General features: G+C 35.9%; 1 protein-coding gene across 1 annotated transcript in view; it reads right to left on the bottom strand.

Moving 5' to 3' along the window:
- The window catches only part of LOC111055991 (rho GTPase-activating protein 10), a 115468-nt gene that overhangs the window by 5263 nt on the left and 93281 nt on the right, over positions 1-16924 (bottom strand). The window contains 9 exon segments of the mRNA XM_039438653.1: positions 747-826; positions 4608-4676; positions 7243-7318; positions 7321-7383; positions 7386-7454; positions 11591-11873; positions 13469-13608; positions 13611-13638; positions 15344-15503. Coding sequence (XP_039294587.1) covers positions 747-826; positions 4608-4676; positions 7243-7318; positions 7321-7383; positions 7386-7454; positions 11591-11873; positions 13469-13608; positions 13611-13638; positions 15344-15503 — 968 coding nt within the window.

Genomic DNA, 16924 nt, shown 5'->3' with positions numbered 1-16924 from the left:
GAAATTATTGAAAAATATAATTTCTTGCTTAATAAAATATAATTGATTATTTTGAACGAGAATGAACCAGTTAATATTACATCAATAAACCTGTATCAGCTACCGTCTATAGAAGGCATTAACAAGACAAAGGATCGGCAAAGTTGTACTCCTATCTTTCTCCAATGCTATTATAACGTGGACCTCACTATAGAATAGACAATCTTTACTCAGATTTACGTTATGAAGTTCGTCAGCATCTAATTAATATTGGTGCATTAGACAAAGCAGATATCTCTATCCTTCTCTAGCTTTACAACGTTGCCAAATTGTTTTCAGACTGTGGCGACGGTAAAATACACGCCTTCTATAGTTAGGTCCACGTTATAATGGCAGTGGAGGAAGAAAGGTGAACAGAGTTGCCGATTCTCTGTCTTGTCAATGCCTTATATAGACGGTAGCTGATAAAGGTATATCTGATGTAATATCAACTGTTCATTGGTGTTTGAAATAATCAATCACATTTCAATCACCAAGAAAATATATTTTCCAATGACTAAATAACAAGTTTTCATAATAGTGAATAAATATCTTGTTGTTTAATTATATTTCTATATTGCTGGAAAACGATCTGCTCTGCCAGAGCTAGAAAAAGATAGCGTTATGTGCTTTGTCGAATGATAGACAAGGATAGCAACACCAGTGTTAATCGAATACTACCATTATAACGTGTACCTCACTATAGGGGTTTTAACTTATTTACTCACCATTTGTGATTATTTGATTGGGCTCAAACGAAAGTTCTCCATCGTTTTCTCCAAGGCAGGCATACAATGTCCGAACTCGCCTGTAAAAATGAATATACTTTATTTATTAGGTCGAAAACATGACATTATATTCAATTTTATATCATTTTTACTTTCCTTGACCTATTACCATAGGTAAGGAAAGTATTGCTTTTCGAAAAAAATTAAGGTACCCCAATTTCTAAATTTCTATACGTTTCAAGGTCCCCTGAGTCCAAAAAAGTGGTTTTTGGGTATTGGTCTGTATGTGTGTGTGTGTGTGTGTATATGTGCGTCTGTGTACACGATATCTCATCTCCCAATTAACGGAAAGACTTGAAATTTGGAACTTAAGGTCCTTACCCTATAAGGATCCGACACGAACATTCTCGATCAAATGCAATTCAAGGTGGCGGCTAAAATGGCGAAAATGTTGTCAAAAACAGGGTTTTTCGCGATTTTCTCGAAAACGGCTCCAACGATTTTTATCAAATTCATACCTAGAAAAGTCATTGATAAGCTTTATCAACTGCCACAAGTCCCATATCTGTAAAAAATTCAGGAGCACTGCACCATGATTTTAGATTCTCAATTATCAGGCTTCTGATACAAATTAAACAAAAAAATTCAAGTGGAAAAGATTGAGCTTGAAAATCTCTGCAATTAATGTTCAGTAACATTTTCACCTAAAATTGAAAATAAGCTCGAAGATCGAGAAAATAAGATTATTCAATTGCAAACTGTTGGCAACTGTTGATTCTATTAAATCATTCACTATGAAGAGATAGCAGACTTTGTGTGTCTGCAGCGTTATTGTCCTGTCACCAGATGGCTCAGATCTTAGAAAAGTAGACTTGAGATCGTCAGTTGATCAATTTTCATAACGGCAAGGAAAGTTGTGTGAGTGCACCACGCCAGATTTTTGATCTAACTATCTCTATAAAAAATTGGTAAAGGCACAGTTTTGGCCTGTCCTAATTAATTCATTTGATTTTTGTATAATTATGTTTAAACAAATTAATTATTTTGTTAGATAGTGTCATAGAGAAACAATAGCGTAAGTACTCGTAGATATCCCATGGTATAGGGCGTTTATTTCGCAACTTTTACTGTTATCTCAAGCCGACAGTCCACGTATTTCATCCCCAAAAGGTGTGTGACGCTGGTAGTCTCTCATATTGTGCCGTTCATACACTCTCACCCCAACAAAACAGTAAAAATCTACAATAATCAATTGTAATTGACTTGATATAACAGTAAAAGTTGCGACATAAACGCCCTATACCATGGGATATCTACTTACGCTATTGTTTCTCTATGGTAGTGTATAAATGAATTTTATTTGAATAATTACCATGAAAAGAAAATCCCAATTAAATGTTCTAAATCTCCCCGAAGACTTTTGCTACTGCAAATATTGACAACAGAGTAATTGGGAATTTCGTTTAATAATAATTATTCATTAATTAGCATTTGAACAAATGCAACTTCCAATTTATTTTCATCTGCAATTTTATTTGAATTTGAATTTCTGCCGAGGTCTAAAAACCTTATGGCAGAGGATAAATCAGAACTGGATATTAAAGAGAAAGAGCTGTTCAATTATGTGAGATTAATATTAGCTGTTCACTATGAAAAATATATGAAGATTATATCAAAATATACAAGTAAATATTGGATTAAGTTAAACTAATATGAGTATTAATACTGAGAAAAAAAATGGTCAAACCAACAAGCTACAGAAAATGATTTGAAATATGGTGAACAAGCTGAATAAAGTGAATATGAACACAAAGGACAGGTAGATAAACAAAAACAAAGGATAATAAATAGATACAACTTTAACACACACACACACATATGAGCTCGTTGAACTACACATTAATTATATTAAGCGATGATATTATTATTCCATACTATTATTAATAAAATGATAAGTTATTAATTCAATATTGTCTTTTTACCATAGAAAAGTCAAACAACGTAAAATAATAAAACATGTGGAACTAAAGCATAATGAAATTATTAACAAGCATTAAAACTATTGAAAACTACTGCATTTCAAATAAACGATTAAAACAATATCTTTTTATACCAAAATGAAAAGCAATCAACACAACTAACGAGTGTTTACTTTTTACTGACTGAAAACAAATTGCTAGAAGCGGGAAAATTCGTTTACGAGGAGGAAAATGCTAGGAAAAGCAGCAACACACGACCAGAAAAACAAACCGAGGAAATTTTCAGAAATGAATTTTCACCTGATTCCCTGTGAAAATCCAGGACTGGATCTTCCACTTGAGTAGGAATTCGAAGTCACTGATAAGCTCCTGTATTTCCAGAGCAAGCATGAAATAGTAAATATACAGTGATTTTTCAGAATAAACAAATTAGTCAAGTGATACTAATCTTGACATCAAACCATGTAAGTATTTTGGTCGACTTGAACTAATCAATCTTATGATCTTCCAACCTGAGAATGCTATGGTAGCTGGGTACATGTACATGGTATATGCCATCACTTAATCATGAAGCTCAATGAGTAGTCTAAGCTCTTCTTCTTACATAGTACAAGAGTATGGAGAAAGCTTAGACTAGTATCTAATAGATATAGACTAGTTGCAGACAAGCTGTACCGGATTTAGCAGTTAGTTCAAACCAGAAATCCATTTCATCAAGCTACAAGTGTAGCGAAGCTGCGTTTACACCAAAGTTAACAAAATGTTTATTTTTCCGTCCTCATAGATTGAAATAGTATATTTCGCACCTAGAGCAGAAAATGAGATTTTTCCAGCTCGAAATCGGTTTTCAAGTCCGAGGCCGTAGGCCGAGGACTAGAAAAGATTGAGAGCTGGAAAAACATTTTTGCCCGTGGTGCGAACGATATTTTTCGCCACACTACAGGTATTGCTGACAAAATAAATAAAGAATACAAAATAAAGAATAGCCTACTCGTTAAGCTATCGTACCTATCTCTTGATTTTAGTGGTAGAAGATTTGCAGTCAGGATTTCAGATTCTTTTAAATTTCACTTGGAAAACCACAGTCATCTTCAAGCATTTTTGAAAATTCGGAATGCACTAATCAACAATAAATAATTGAATAAAATGGTTGCGAAGCGAATTAGTTTGATTCGAAACTGGAACTGAAATCATGGCGACTTCAGTTGATGATGAAAGTGGACACTCGCCCGATCTAGCGGATGACTTATTAACTACTTCCATGAGCGGCTGGAAAGAGACAACTTTCTGGCCTAGACCGGAAAAGAAACCCTTTTCTGACGTCGTCTGCAAACAAGGTCTTTCAGATCTATGTAGGGACTGGAAAACAGCTGCTTTCTGTGCAGTGTGGCGAAAATAACTTATCATACACTTGATGAACATATATGTTTGTCAAGCTCCGTTCAATCTAATAGAATCTATAAGGACGGAAAAATAAACATTTTGTTAATAACTTTGGTGTAAACGCAGCTTTAGTCTAGTAAATTTTTATTCCTGTGATACATCATCTTCTGTTATGTTAAAACACATTTTTTTCAAATACTACAACTTTATTTTTCAGTATCCATTGATAAATAATTTGACGCTAGTCTCGCTGTTTAAGCACATAGTACTGGTTGCACAAAAGCCGGTAAAATTTTAATCGTGATTAATCCCACGAGAACCAATCATAGAAGCCGTCTTGTCAATAAAGCCTTCTCTGATTGGGTCTCGTGAAATTAATCACGGTTAAAAAGTAACCGGCTTTTGTGCAACCGGGCCTTAGAATTACACAACTTCTAGAAAAGCAGCAACACACGACCAGAAAAACAAACCGAGGAAATTTTCAGAAATGAATTTTCACCTGATTCCCTGTGAAAATCCAGGACTGGATCTTCCACTTGAGTAGGAATTCGAAGTCACTGATAAGCTCCTGTATTTGCAGAGCAAGCATGAAATAGTAAATATACAGTGATTTTTCAGAATAAACAAGTTAGTCAAGTGATACTAATCTTGACATCAAACCATGTAAGTATTTTGGTCGACTTGAACTAATCAATCTTATGATCTTCCAACCTGATAATGCTATGGTAGCTGGGTACATGTACATGGTGTATGGTATGACTTAATCATGAGTCTTCAATGAGTAGTCTAAGCTCTTCTTCTTACATAGTACAAGAGTATGGAGAAAGCTTAGACTAGTATCTAATAGATATAGACTAGTTGCAGACAAGCTGTACCGGATAGTTAGTTCAAACCAGTTGAAAACCAGTTCGAACCAGTTCAAACCAGAGCAGTTAGTTCAAACCAGAAATCCATTTCATCAAGCTACAACTGTAGCGAAGCTGCGTTTTACACCAAAGTTATTAACAAAATGTTTATTTTTCCGTCCTCATAGATTGAACATAACTTATCACACTTGATGAACATATGTGTTTGTCAAGCTCCGTTTAATCTAATAGAATCTATAAGGACGGAAAAATAGACATTTTGTTAATAACTTTGGTGTAAACGCAGCTTTAGTCTAGTAAATTTTTATTCCTGTGATACATCATCTTCTGTTATGTTAAAACACATTTTTTTCAAATACTACAACTTTATTTTTCAGTATCCATTGATAAATAATTTGACGCTAGTCTCGCTGTTTAAGCACATAGTACTGGTTGCACAAAAGCCGGTAAAATTTTAATCGTGATTAATACCACGAGAACCAATCACAGAAGCAGTCTTGTCAATAAAGCCTTCTCTGATTGGGTCTCGTGAAATTAATCACCGTTAAAAAAGTAACCGGCTTTTGTGCAACCGGGCCTTAGAATTACACAACTTCTAGAAAAGTAGCACAGGCTGGACTGCCACATATCAGTGACGTCAAAGTAACAGACACAGTGAGAATATGAATCGATGAGTTCTAATTGGACTGTTTAGTTTAATTATTGTATAAGATGGAGTGATCAGTGGTCTATAGTGAGGTCCACGTTATAATGGCAGTATTTGATCAAGATTGGTGTTGCTATCCTTGTCTATCATTCAACAAAGCAGGTAGCACTATTGTCACCTGGTCATATGGGACATATATATGAATCATATATTTATCTCATATTGATCAGGATTTTAGAGTTTTAATTTAGAAAAAGTTTAATGAACAGTGTTTTTGTCTTTGAACGATTTTTGTCATCGACAGAAAGATTGTTTATTTCATTTGTTGTCAAAATTAATGTAGCTTCTCTTTTTGTTTTTAATAACAAACGTGCCGCTTGTGCGACTGATAAAAATATGTATTTGAAATGGCTTCCATGTTTGGCATTGACTGAGTTATATTTAATACCCAAAATTTTACTTTTGTGGGGTTGTGTGAGCTCGTTCGATAGGACTGTGAGTAAAGTCCGGCTGTTCTGGTGAAAGGGATAGATTTTGTTCTTGTTTTATAATACAGTTTTCCTGTCACAGTTCGGGCAGTTTAAAGAGAATTGTATTATTAAATAGGAAGGGATCTGAACCCACTTCATTAGATCAGTTATTTTGATTTTTAATTAATAATTAACGTCGCGTTTCAACCAGTGGATGCCAAAGTGGGAAGCCATTTTCATAAAGGTAGGTGACTACTGAGTCATTGTTTTAAATTTTTCATTAACACAACAAATGAATCCTCACTAGCAGCAAAGCGAGTAGCCCTTGAAATATTCATCTGATTATTATTATTTCGTAATTCCTAATTATAATTCTAATTTTGTACAAATAATTTATTGTTTTGTTTTAAATATCAAAAACCTGTACGATCTTTTCTTGTTTTCATTTTCCACCCTTACATATTCAGTGAAGGCACATCGTGCTTACATATTAGATGGAGGAAACTCCCTACACACAGACTTTCTTCACGAATGTCAGCTGATAGATTGTGTTGTGCCAAAAGGACATACTACAAAAAGATCCTGTATATCTTTTCGAATGTAACACGTGCTTTTGAGAAGATACAAAAGAGCATCTGTTGCTTATGGAGAGATACATTGACGCTCCTTGTGTATCTTTTCGGATGTAACACGTTGCTTTTGAGAAGATACAAAAGAGCATCTGTTGCTTATGGAGAGATACATTGACGCTCCTTGTGTATCTTTTCGGATGTAACACGTTGCTTTTGAGTAGATACAAAAGAGCATCTGTTGCTTATGGAAGATAAATTTTCAAAAATGTTGGATGTTTGTGTTTGGGTAGTATTGCAGTCTAGTGGCCCCCCTTCCGCCGATACAAAGCAAAGCTACAGGGACCCGCAGTGTTATACTAAGGCCCGGTTGCACAACAGCCGGTTAAACCTGAACGTGATTAATTCCACGAGAACAATCAGAGAAGCCGTCTCTGTTTGTTGCTCGTGGATTAATCACGTTAAAATTTAACCGGCTGTTGTGCAACAGGCACTAAGAAAGCTTTCTTAGAAGGGAGCATATTCGTGGGGGTTTTGCCAGTTGTTTCCATTGTGAAATTGTAATAAATAAATGCATACTAACACATTGTCGTGCGGCGGCCGATAACTGGTCGGATAGTGTAGACCGAGACTGGCACCTCGCTTGCTCTTCTGCGGCAGCCGCTTGCGACTGCGACTGCGGCTGCGGCAGCGTTGAACGCATTGTGATGCGACTGCGGCGGCCCGTGTCACGTGACGACAGCGACGAAACTGACTCGTTCGAACTGCTTGTGCTGTCAGTTACTTCTGAACTGGCTCCTGAAATTTAAATCACAAAATTATCAATAAAAAAACTGAGATAACTAATTAATAATAAATCATAGCTTATAAACAGTTTGTTTATCATCTCACACTAAACCTACAAAATGTAATTATTGCATAATGCCGCATCCACTATTGGCCCAACGAAGGCCAACGTCGGCCAGAGTTATAAAGATGAAATGAAAGTTGCATAAAAGTGCCCCTTCTTTGAAAATATACCTGCAAATATGCGTGTTTATAAAAAATAAATAATAATAATAATATTTGGCATATTGATAAACTTTGGGAGATAAATCTTTCAAAGACGTCACTCAAGTTAGATACGGCGGTCTGAATTGGCATGCAAGTACGTTATCAAGAAATTCACAGTCAAAGTGTGTATATGTATAATCTTTCTGGCCCCCTCTGTACTATGGAATGCAGTGGAGAAAGAAGATTGGCAACCATGTCGTCCTATCATTGCCACTGACTCAATGACGTGAATCTCACTATATCTGTTTCAAATATTGTTTTACTCTAATAATAATTGTTTTACTCTGAGATGATAGTGAGTTGTTCGGTGTATTTTTGGCTTAAAATTTTCTGAAACTTAATATTTTTATTAAGTTTTCAGTGACTATTAAGTTTTATATTGAATTCTACTTGAATATTTCATCCTTCTAAATTCGAAATTTTTAGTTTCTAGTTTTTGGACAGAAAATTGAAATTGAAAATTCTTGAAAGTGAAATGTAACCTATATCGTTTGGGAATGTTAGGCTCAACTCACACTACCTCGACTCAAAACGTACGATACTTCCAGTCTCTCGACCTTACGACTTTCTTGCTCATTGATACTACTTCAGTTCCATGCTTCTCCATTTTTAACCTCACATTATTGAAAATATGATATCAAATTCGTCACTAATTTGCATGTAACAAATTGGATACATTGTCTTATCTAATTCTTATAATTTATTGTCTTATCTGAAATGATGAAGCATCACTTACATAAAACATAGCCACTTTCATCAAAATCACGGTACTATGCAAGTCGACGCTCGACCAACATGTCGAGTCGACGCTCGACTCAGTCTCGCAGTCATGAGGTCGCGGAGACTAGAGTCGACTGGTCTAAGTGTCACCATTTGGAAATACCTACTGCGTCGAGGAAAGACTAGATTCGCAGTCTCTTCTCGACTTGAGTCGCGTAAGGCTCAACTCACACTTACGCGACTCAGGTCGAGAAGAGACTCGACTCTAGTCGAGAGCATGTGTTTTCAAATGGTGACGTCACAGAGACTAGAATCGACTGGTCTAAGTGTCACCATTTGGAAATACATACTGCGTCGAGGAGAGACTAGATTCGCAGTCTCTTCTCGACTTGAGTCGCGTAAGGCTCAACTCACACTTACGCGACTCAGGTCGAGAAGAAACTCGACTCTAGTCGAGAGCATGTGTTTTCAAATGGTCACGTCACGGAGACTAGAATCGACTGGTCTGAGTGTCACCATTTGAAAACACATGCTCTCGACTAGAGTCGAGTCTCTTCTCGACTTGACTCGCATAAGTGTGAGTTAAGCCTAACTCTACTATAGTGCGGTCTACTTTTTTATGGCAGTGTTTAATCAGCAATGGTATTGCTATCCTAGTCTATCGTTCAACAAAGCGGATAGCGCTATCTCTTTCTTGCTTTGCTCAGTTGCCAGATCAACAATGTAGAGTTATTAATTAATTCACAAAATATGTAATTTCAATTATGAAAATTCATTATGAAATTAATGAAGAATACTATTTCTTGCATAGTAAAATATAATTGATTATCTTAAACGAGAATGAACAATTATTAATATTACATCAATAAACCTGTATCAGCTACCGTCTATAGAAGGCATTGACAAGACAGAGGTTCGGCAACGTTTTTCTCCTATCTTTCTCCACTGCCATTATGACGTCAAACGCACTATAGTTTTTGGACAAAAAATTGAAATAAAAAACTCTTGAAAGTGAAATGCAAACTAAATCTTTTGGAGGTGTTGTTTATGAAATTTGTGAGAAGAGCAGTTTTGGGCTGAACCTGTAGTTCTCTCCATTTATTACTATATGATTGATAATTATATAGGTAGAATAAATGAATAAAATAATTGATGAGTATAACTGACCATAGTAGTATAGTAGAAAGGACTAGGAAGAGCTTTGTGGTGGTGCAGCGGACTGGAGTGGTGGAAGGTGAGTTGGCATCCGTCGAATAGGAGTTGTTGTGAATGGCGCCTGGTATTGAGCCGCCTGGTATGCGGGTCATGTGCGCCTGGTAGTTGGGCATGGGTAGCGCCTGGTGCGATGTGCCGTAGATGGACTCGGCGCGCAGCTGCGAGGAGGTCGAGTTCACACTGTGTAGACTCGAGCTGAGGGGTCCGTCGTAGTAGGTTTTTATCACAGCCTGTCAACACACAAAACAACAATTATTAATATATTTGATTGTATAATATCATAGAGAAAAGATAGCATAAGAAGATATCCCATGTTATATAGGTCGTTCATGTTTCAAATTTCTCTGTTAACTCAAGCCATTAGTCCTAGTAGTTGTTTTTGGTGAAGCTATGTGACGCTGGTAGTCTCTCATACTGTGCCGTTCTTACAACTAGCTCTAACCCGGCCTAAACAGTAATAATAGATAGTAGTCGACCGTAATCGCTTTAGGTAACAAAAATCTGCTTGTAATTTGGAACATAAACGACCTATACCATGGGATATCTTCTTATGCTATATTTTTCTCTATGATAATATATAAATTATTAATTTGATTATATAGTATGAGATGTTGTGGTTTATACATAATTGAAAGAATAAGACGTTGATGTTGGTACAAAATCAGAGACAGTGTGAGCTTTTATTCCTTACATTCTACATCAACAAATATCTGCCAAATTGAATATTGCACAGTGGATTTCACAGATTAGTGAATATTGCGTCGAGGAAAGACTAGATTCGCAGTCTCTTCTCGACTTGAGTCGCTTAAGGCTCAACTAACACTTACGCGACTCAGGTCGAGAAGAGACTCGACTCTAGTCGAGAGCATGTGTTTTCAAATGGTGACGTCACGGAGACTAGAATCGACTGGTCTAAGTATCACCATTTGGAAATACATACTGCGTCGAGGAGAGACAAGATTCGCAGTCTCTTCTCGACTTGAGTCGCGTAAGGCTCAACTCACACTTACGCGACTCAGGTCGAGAAGAGACTCGACTCTAGTCGAGAGCATGTGTTTTCAAATGGTGACGTCACAGAGACTAGAATCGACTGGTCTAAGTGTCACCATTTGGAAATACCTACTGCGTCGAGGAAAGACTAGATTCGCAGTCTCTTCTCGACTTGAGTCGCGTAAGGCTCAACTCACACTTACGCGACTCAGGTCGAGAAGAGACTCGACTCTAGTCGAGAGCATGTGTTTTCAAAATGGTGACCTCACGGAGACTAGAATCGACTGGTCTAAGTGTCACCATTTGAAAACACATGCTCTCGACTAGAGTCGAGTCTCTTCTCGACTTGACTCGCATAAGTGTGAGTTAAGCCTAACTCTACTATAGTGCGGTCTACTTTTTTATGGCAGTGTTTAATCAGCAATGGTATTGCTATCCTAGTCTATCGTTCAACAAAGCGGATAGCGCTATCTCTTTCTTGCTTTGCTCAGTTGCCAGATCGGCTTTCAACAATGTAGAGTTATTAATTAATTCACAAAATATGTAATTTCAATTATGAGAATTCATTATGAAATTATGAAGAATACTATTTCTTGCATAGTAAAATATAATTGATTATCTTAAACGAGAATGAACAATTATTAATATTACATCAATAAACCTGTATCAGCTACCGTCTATAGAAGGCATTGACAAGACAGAGGTTCGGCAACGTTTTTCTCCTATCTTTCTCCACTGCCATTATGACGTCAAACGCACTATAGTTTTTGGACAAAAAATTGAAATAAAAAACTCTTGAAAGTGAAATGCAACCTAAATCTTTTGGAGGTGTTGTTTATGAAATTTGTGAGAAGAGCAGTTTTGGGCTGAACCTGTAGTTCTCTCCATTTATTACTATATGATTGATAATTATATAGGTAGAATAAATGAATAAAATAATTGATGAGTATAACTGACCATAGTAGTATAGTAGAAAGGACTAGGAAGAGCTTTGTGGTGGTGCAGCGGACTGGAGTGGTGGAAGGTGGAGTTGGCATCCGTCGAATAGGAGTTGTTGTGAATGGCGCCTGGTATTGAGCCGCCTGGTATGCGGGTCATGTGCGCCTGGTAGTTGGGCATGGGTAGCGCCTGGTGCGATGTGCCGTAGATGGACTCGGCGCGCAGCTGCGAGGAGGTCGAGTTCACACTGTGTAGACTCGAGCTGAGGGGTCCGTCGTAGTAGGTTTTTATCACAGCCTGTCAACACACAAAACAACAATTATTAATATAATTTGATTGTATAATATCATAGAGAAAAGATAGCATAAGAAGATATCCCATGTTTATAGGTCGTTCATGTTTCAAATTTCTCTGTTAACTCAAGCCAATAGTCCTAGTAGTTGTTTTGGTGAAGCTATGTGACGCTGGTAGTCTCTCATACTGTGCCGTTCTTACAACTAGCTCTAACCCGGCCTAAACAGTAATAATAGATAGTAGTCGACCGTAATCGCTTTAGGTAACAAAAATCTGCTTGTAATTTGGAACATAAACGACCTATACCATGGGATATCTTCTTATGCTATATTTTTCTCTATGATAATATATAAATTATTAATTTGATTATATAGTATGAGATGTTGTGGTTTATACATAATTGAAAGAATAAGACGTTGATGTTGGTACAAAATCAGAGACAGTGTGAGCTTTTATTCCTTACATTCTACATCAACAAATATCTGCCAAATTGAATATTGCACAGTGGATTTCACAGATTAGTGAATATTGCTTCAATATCTTGAAAAACTACAGTCCCTGGAAAACAAATCTAACAAAGGAAAAAACTCATTAACAGGTAGGCCAACAGTAATCAAGTGGTGAATCTATCAAGTAGCTTTTAAACAGAAGAAACTGAACTTCAGAAAAAAGAAAAGTAATTTAACATTCAAAAAAGCAATAGTATTACCAGTACTCAACTATTAAGTACTCAACTTTTCACAAAAAACATAGCAAATTATAATTTAAAAAAGTAGGAACTAAGTTCACCACTCTTACCAGTATTCGTGGTCAACTTACAGAAAAAATAAAAATAATCATCATTACTAAAAAAATACATAATGGTTATAACTTGAGTTAAAATTATACGAAATAAAATCCATTGATTTTGAGTCTAGCATTAATTAAAATCTCTGCACTCCGTGACGTCTGCAAACCAATGTGAACAAAAATATACAACCAGTACAATTTATCTTGAATATTCAAAAATATAGGCTATCATTATTATTTTATATGAATGTATTAAAAAACCATTACCACTTTATAATATATTTCTCATATGTGTTATTCACAATTCTAATTATCGAAAAGAGAAAAAAATGTAGGCTTATAATGTTTAATCTGTATATTATTAGTACCTGCTTCTTTATAAACATATTCATACTTGTCAGTGTTGCATAAAGAAAAACTAATTCTTGGAAAGACATTAGCCAAGCTCTTAAAAGTTTAAAAAAAGACTTAATATTTTCGGATGATTTGATTTCGTATGGTAATTGATTGAAGTATTTTGGAGCTACATATTGAAACGATTGCTTGAAAATTGATTTATTGACTTTTGGTAAACGAAACATTCTTTGTGTGATTCTTCTTGTACAGTATTGTAATATAGTAATAAATATTGTACTATTATAAATGCAGAAATCAGTAAAGACAGACTTTTGAGCAATAAATGTGCTGATATTTTAGAAGGAAACCTGAACTTTCCAAAAAGGCTATCCCACAAAAGGGACTTAATGTACTCAAAACATTAGAATACAAAAGTACAAAACAATGACCTTTTATTATTTTTTATAACTCACATGAGTAACAGGAGGCGGCGTCTGCTGCATATTGTGGTATTTGTGCCTGACATGTGACTGGAGGGGTGGAGAGGTGGGGGAATTGGAATGTATGTCCCGATCACGTGACGTCATCATCTCTCCCGACGGGGGACCCGGCCATCGCTCGGCTCTGGGTCACTTTTGAAAATCTGAAAAACCCAAACATTCATTAATTAATTCAATTAATCTTGAAGAGATTTAAATGAGAAAAAATTAGAAACGTATATGGAAAAATGTAAGAGATCACGTATTATAAGTCAGCACCTGATTAGAATCAGTGTTGCTATCCTTGTTTGTCATCAGACAAAGCAAGTTGATGTCAGAGAGATAGAGATAGTGTGCATGATGACTGCCGCTGATTCTCCTGCATATTATAATCTACAGCGACAATATTCTTGACAGAGCTTGTGATCCATTAACGTATAACATTCAACTAAGCAGTTATCTCAAATTTGTTCACCACTTTGTTCATTTTACTCGGTGGGGCGAATAGAATGAGCTAAGCACTTGGAACATTGCTTGCACAAAATTCATTTTTCCTACAGTTACGTTGAAAAGTGGCCATTGCTGCACTGATTACAGAACGCAAAGAATCACTTTTCCGCTCTAGTGCGGGAAAAATTTTTCTGCACTCCAGATTTGCAACATGGCAACGCAAAATACTTCGTAGGTTATATGGAGCAACAGTGCAGCAAAATCAAAATGAAGTTGGTAACAGTGACTGCTGTGGCTGCTATAGTGAGTAGAGGTGCACGAAGCACAACGCGCACCTTATTAAGTACCTATATATTATAACCAACGACAACATTTTTATTCAATTTGACAATAAATTAAGGTTTTTATCAATAATAAAATTACACAGAAAAACATTTGATGGATTTCAGGGAATTTTACCCATAATTACCCACTTTTCATATTCAATGGTAGCTGTAGGAAAAATTTAATGTGAAATACGTGCGCAAAGTTCGTTTGCTGCACTCAAGAAACCATCATTCCGTAAACGTTTCTTTCGGTGCAGCAAACTGTCACTTTGCGCACTATTGCACAAATAACTATTATGAGGAATACTTGTTGGACACTTGTGGCACAGAATACAATACACAGAATAGAAAGTCGGTTAGAGTGCGCATAATAAATTATAATGAGGTCCACGTTATAATGGCAGTGTCTGATTAGCAATGGTATTGCTATCCTTGTCTATCATTCAAGAATGCCGATAGCGCTATCTCTTTCTCGCTTTGCTCTGTTGCCAGATCGTCTTTCAACAATGTAGAATTATTAATTAATCAACAAAATATTTCATCTTGATTATGAAAATGCATTATTAAATTATTGAAAATAAAATTTCTGCTTAATAAAATATAATTGATTATTTTGAACGAGAATGAACAGTAAATATTACATCAATAAACTTGTATCAGCTACCGTCTATAGAAGGCATTGACAATACAGATGATCGTCAACGTTGTACTCCTATCTTTCTCTACTGCCATTATGACGTGGACCTCATTAAAGTATCCTGACGCCAAAATCCGCCATCTTGAAAGAAAGTTCAGCATTGTAATAGTAGTAGAGATGAAAGTTCGGATCACTTTACTGATCCGGTCAGTCGGTCTCGTTCACTGCCGCGACCCGTTCAAAAACCCGGATAGCGGTAATTTTTATTTCTAACAAGATGACGCATTCACGTGACGTGGTCTAGGTGCACCCAAATCTTGGCGTCAAGTAAAATGCATTGTTTGGATTGATACTTTCCATTCTGTATGTATTCTGTGTGCTTGTGGCTTCAACTATTCTGCCGAAATCAACGGTTGAAGGTAGGAAACCCCTATAAAAGAATGGTACTGTACTGACTTTGGTGTAGTTTTCGATGAGTATTTCGACGACGACATTGTAGAACTTGATGTCCATGATGGCGGCCACAGTCTCCTCCTCCGGCCTGAGCAGGGTGGGGCCAAAGCACACGCCCAGGTTGGACACGCTCATCAGGTTCTTGTCGCTGTGTGCCGCAACACTAAAACATCACATTATCCTCATACAATCTCAATATCTATCTCAAACATCACATTATCCTCATACAATCTCAATATCTATCTCAAACATCACATTATCCTCATACAATCTCAATATCTATCTCAAACATCACATTATCCTCATACAATCTCAATATCTATCTCAAACATCACATATCCTCATACAATCTCAATATCTATCTCAAACATCACATTACCTCATACAATCTCAATATCTATCTCAAACATCACATTATCCTCATACATCTCAATATCTATCTCAAACATCACATTATCTCATACAATCTCAATATCTATCTCAAACATCACATTATCCTCATACAATCTCAATATCTATCTCAAACATCACATTATCCTCATACATCTCAATATCTATCTCAAACATCACATTATCCTCATACAATCTCAATATCTATCTCAAACATCACATTATCCTCATACAATCCAATATCTATCTCAAACATCACATTATCCTCATACAATCTCAATATCTATCTCAAACATCACATTATCCTCATACAATCTCAATATCTATCTCAAACATCACATTATCCTCATACAATCTCATATCTATTTCAAACATCACATTATCCTCATACAATCTCAATATCTATCTCAAACATCACATTATCCTCATACAATCTCAATATCTATCTCAAACATCACATTATCCTCATACAATCTCAATATCTATCTCAAACATCACATTATCCTCATACAATCTCAATATCTATCTCAACATCACATTATCCTCATACAATCTCAATATCTATCTCAAACATCACATTATTCAAATAAAATCACTTTGCTTATATCGTGAAACACGGCTTCGCCTAATCCATAACGATGCTTATAATTACTACAAATAATTTCAAACTGTCTAATTCTATGAATAATGTCATAAATTTGTATAAATTCTGTTGGGTTTATAATCTTGAAATCCCAATTTAGAAATATCCACTACTAATTCGGCCTATTTTTATTGAATAAATTTAAATTAGTTCCATATTTTTATATTTTAAAAGGTTCATTGTATTTCGTAATTGCTCCGAATAACTCAATCAATTAATAGGCCTAAGTTACACATGTGGTGGTGATGGAATATGCAGGAAAATTTGGCAATATATATATTATTGATCAACTCACCGATATATATAGTCCTCATAAAACCGGTCGACACGATACGACAGCGACATATATGTGTTATCTCTGATTCACATATGAAGCACGTTCAGTTCTCAACACATCATCATACGGCACAATCCGACACACACCCGACAAACGATAAGATTTTTTCTTCACCGCACTTCCGAGATGTGACGTCACACTCAATGCCAAATTAAGGAAGGAAATAGGATAGGTGGTGAATGGAATTTGATATCTTATTTTATTTCGAATTACT

The sequence above is a fragment of the Nilaparvata lugens genome, chromosome 12, assembly GCF_014356525.2.
Source record: "Nilaparvata lugens isolate BPH chromosome 12, ASM1435652v1, whole genome shotgun sequence".
In the NCBI taxonomy this organism is placed as follows: Eukaryota; Metazoa; Arthropoda; class Insecta; order Hemiptera; family Delphacidae; genus Nilaparvata; species Nilaparvata lugens.
This window is presented reverse-complemented; position numbering and strand designations above follow the sequence as displayed.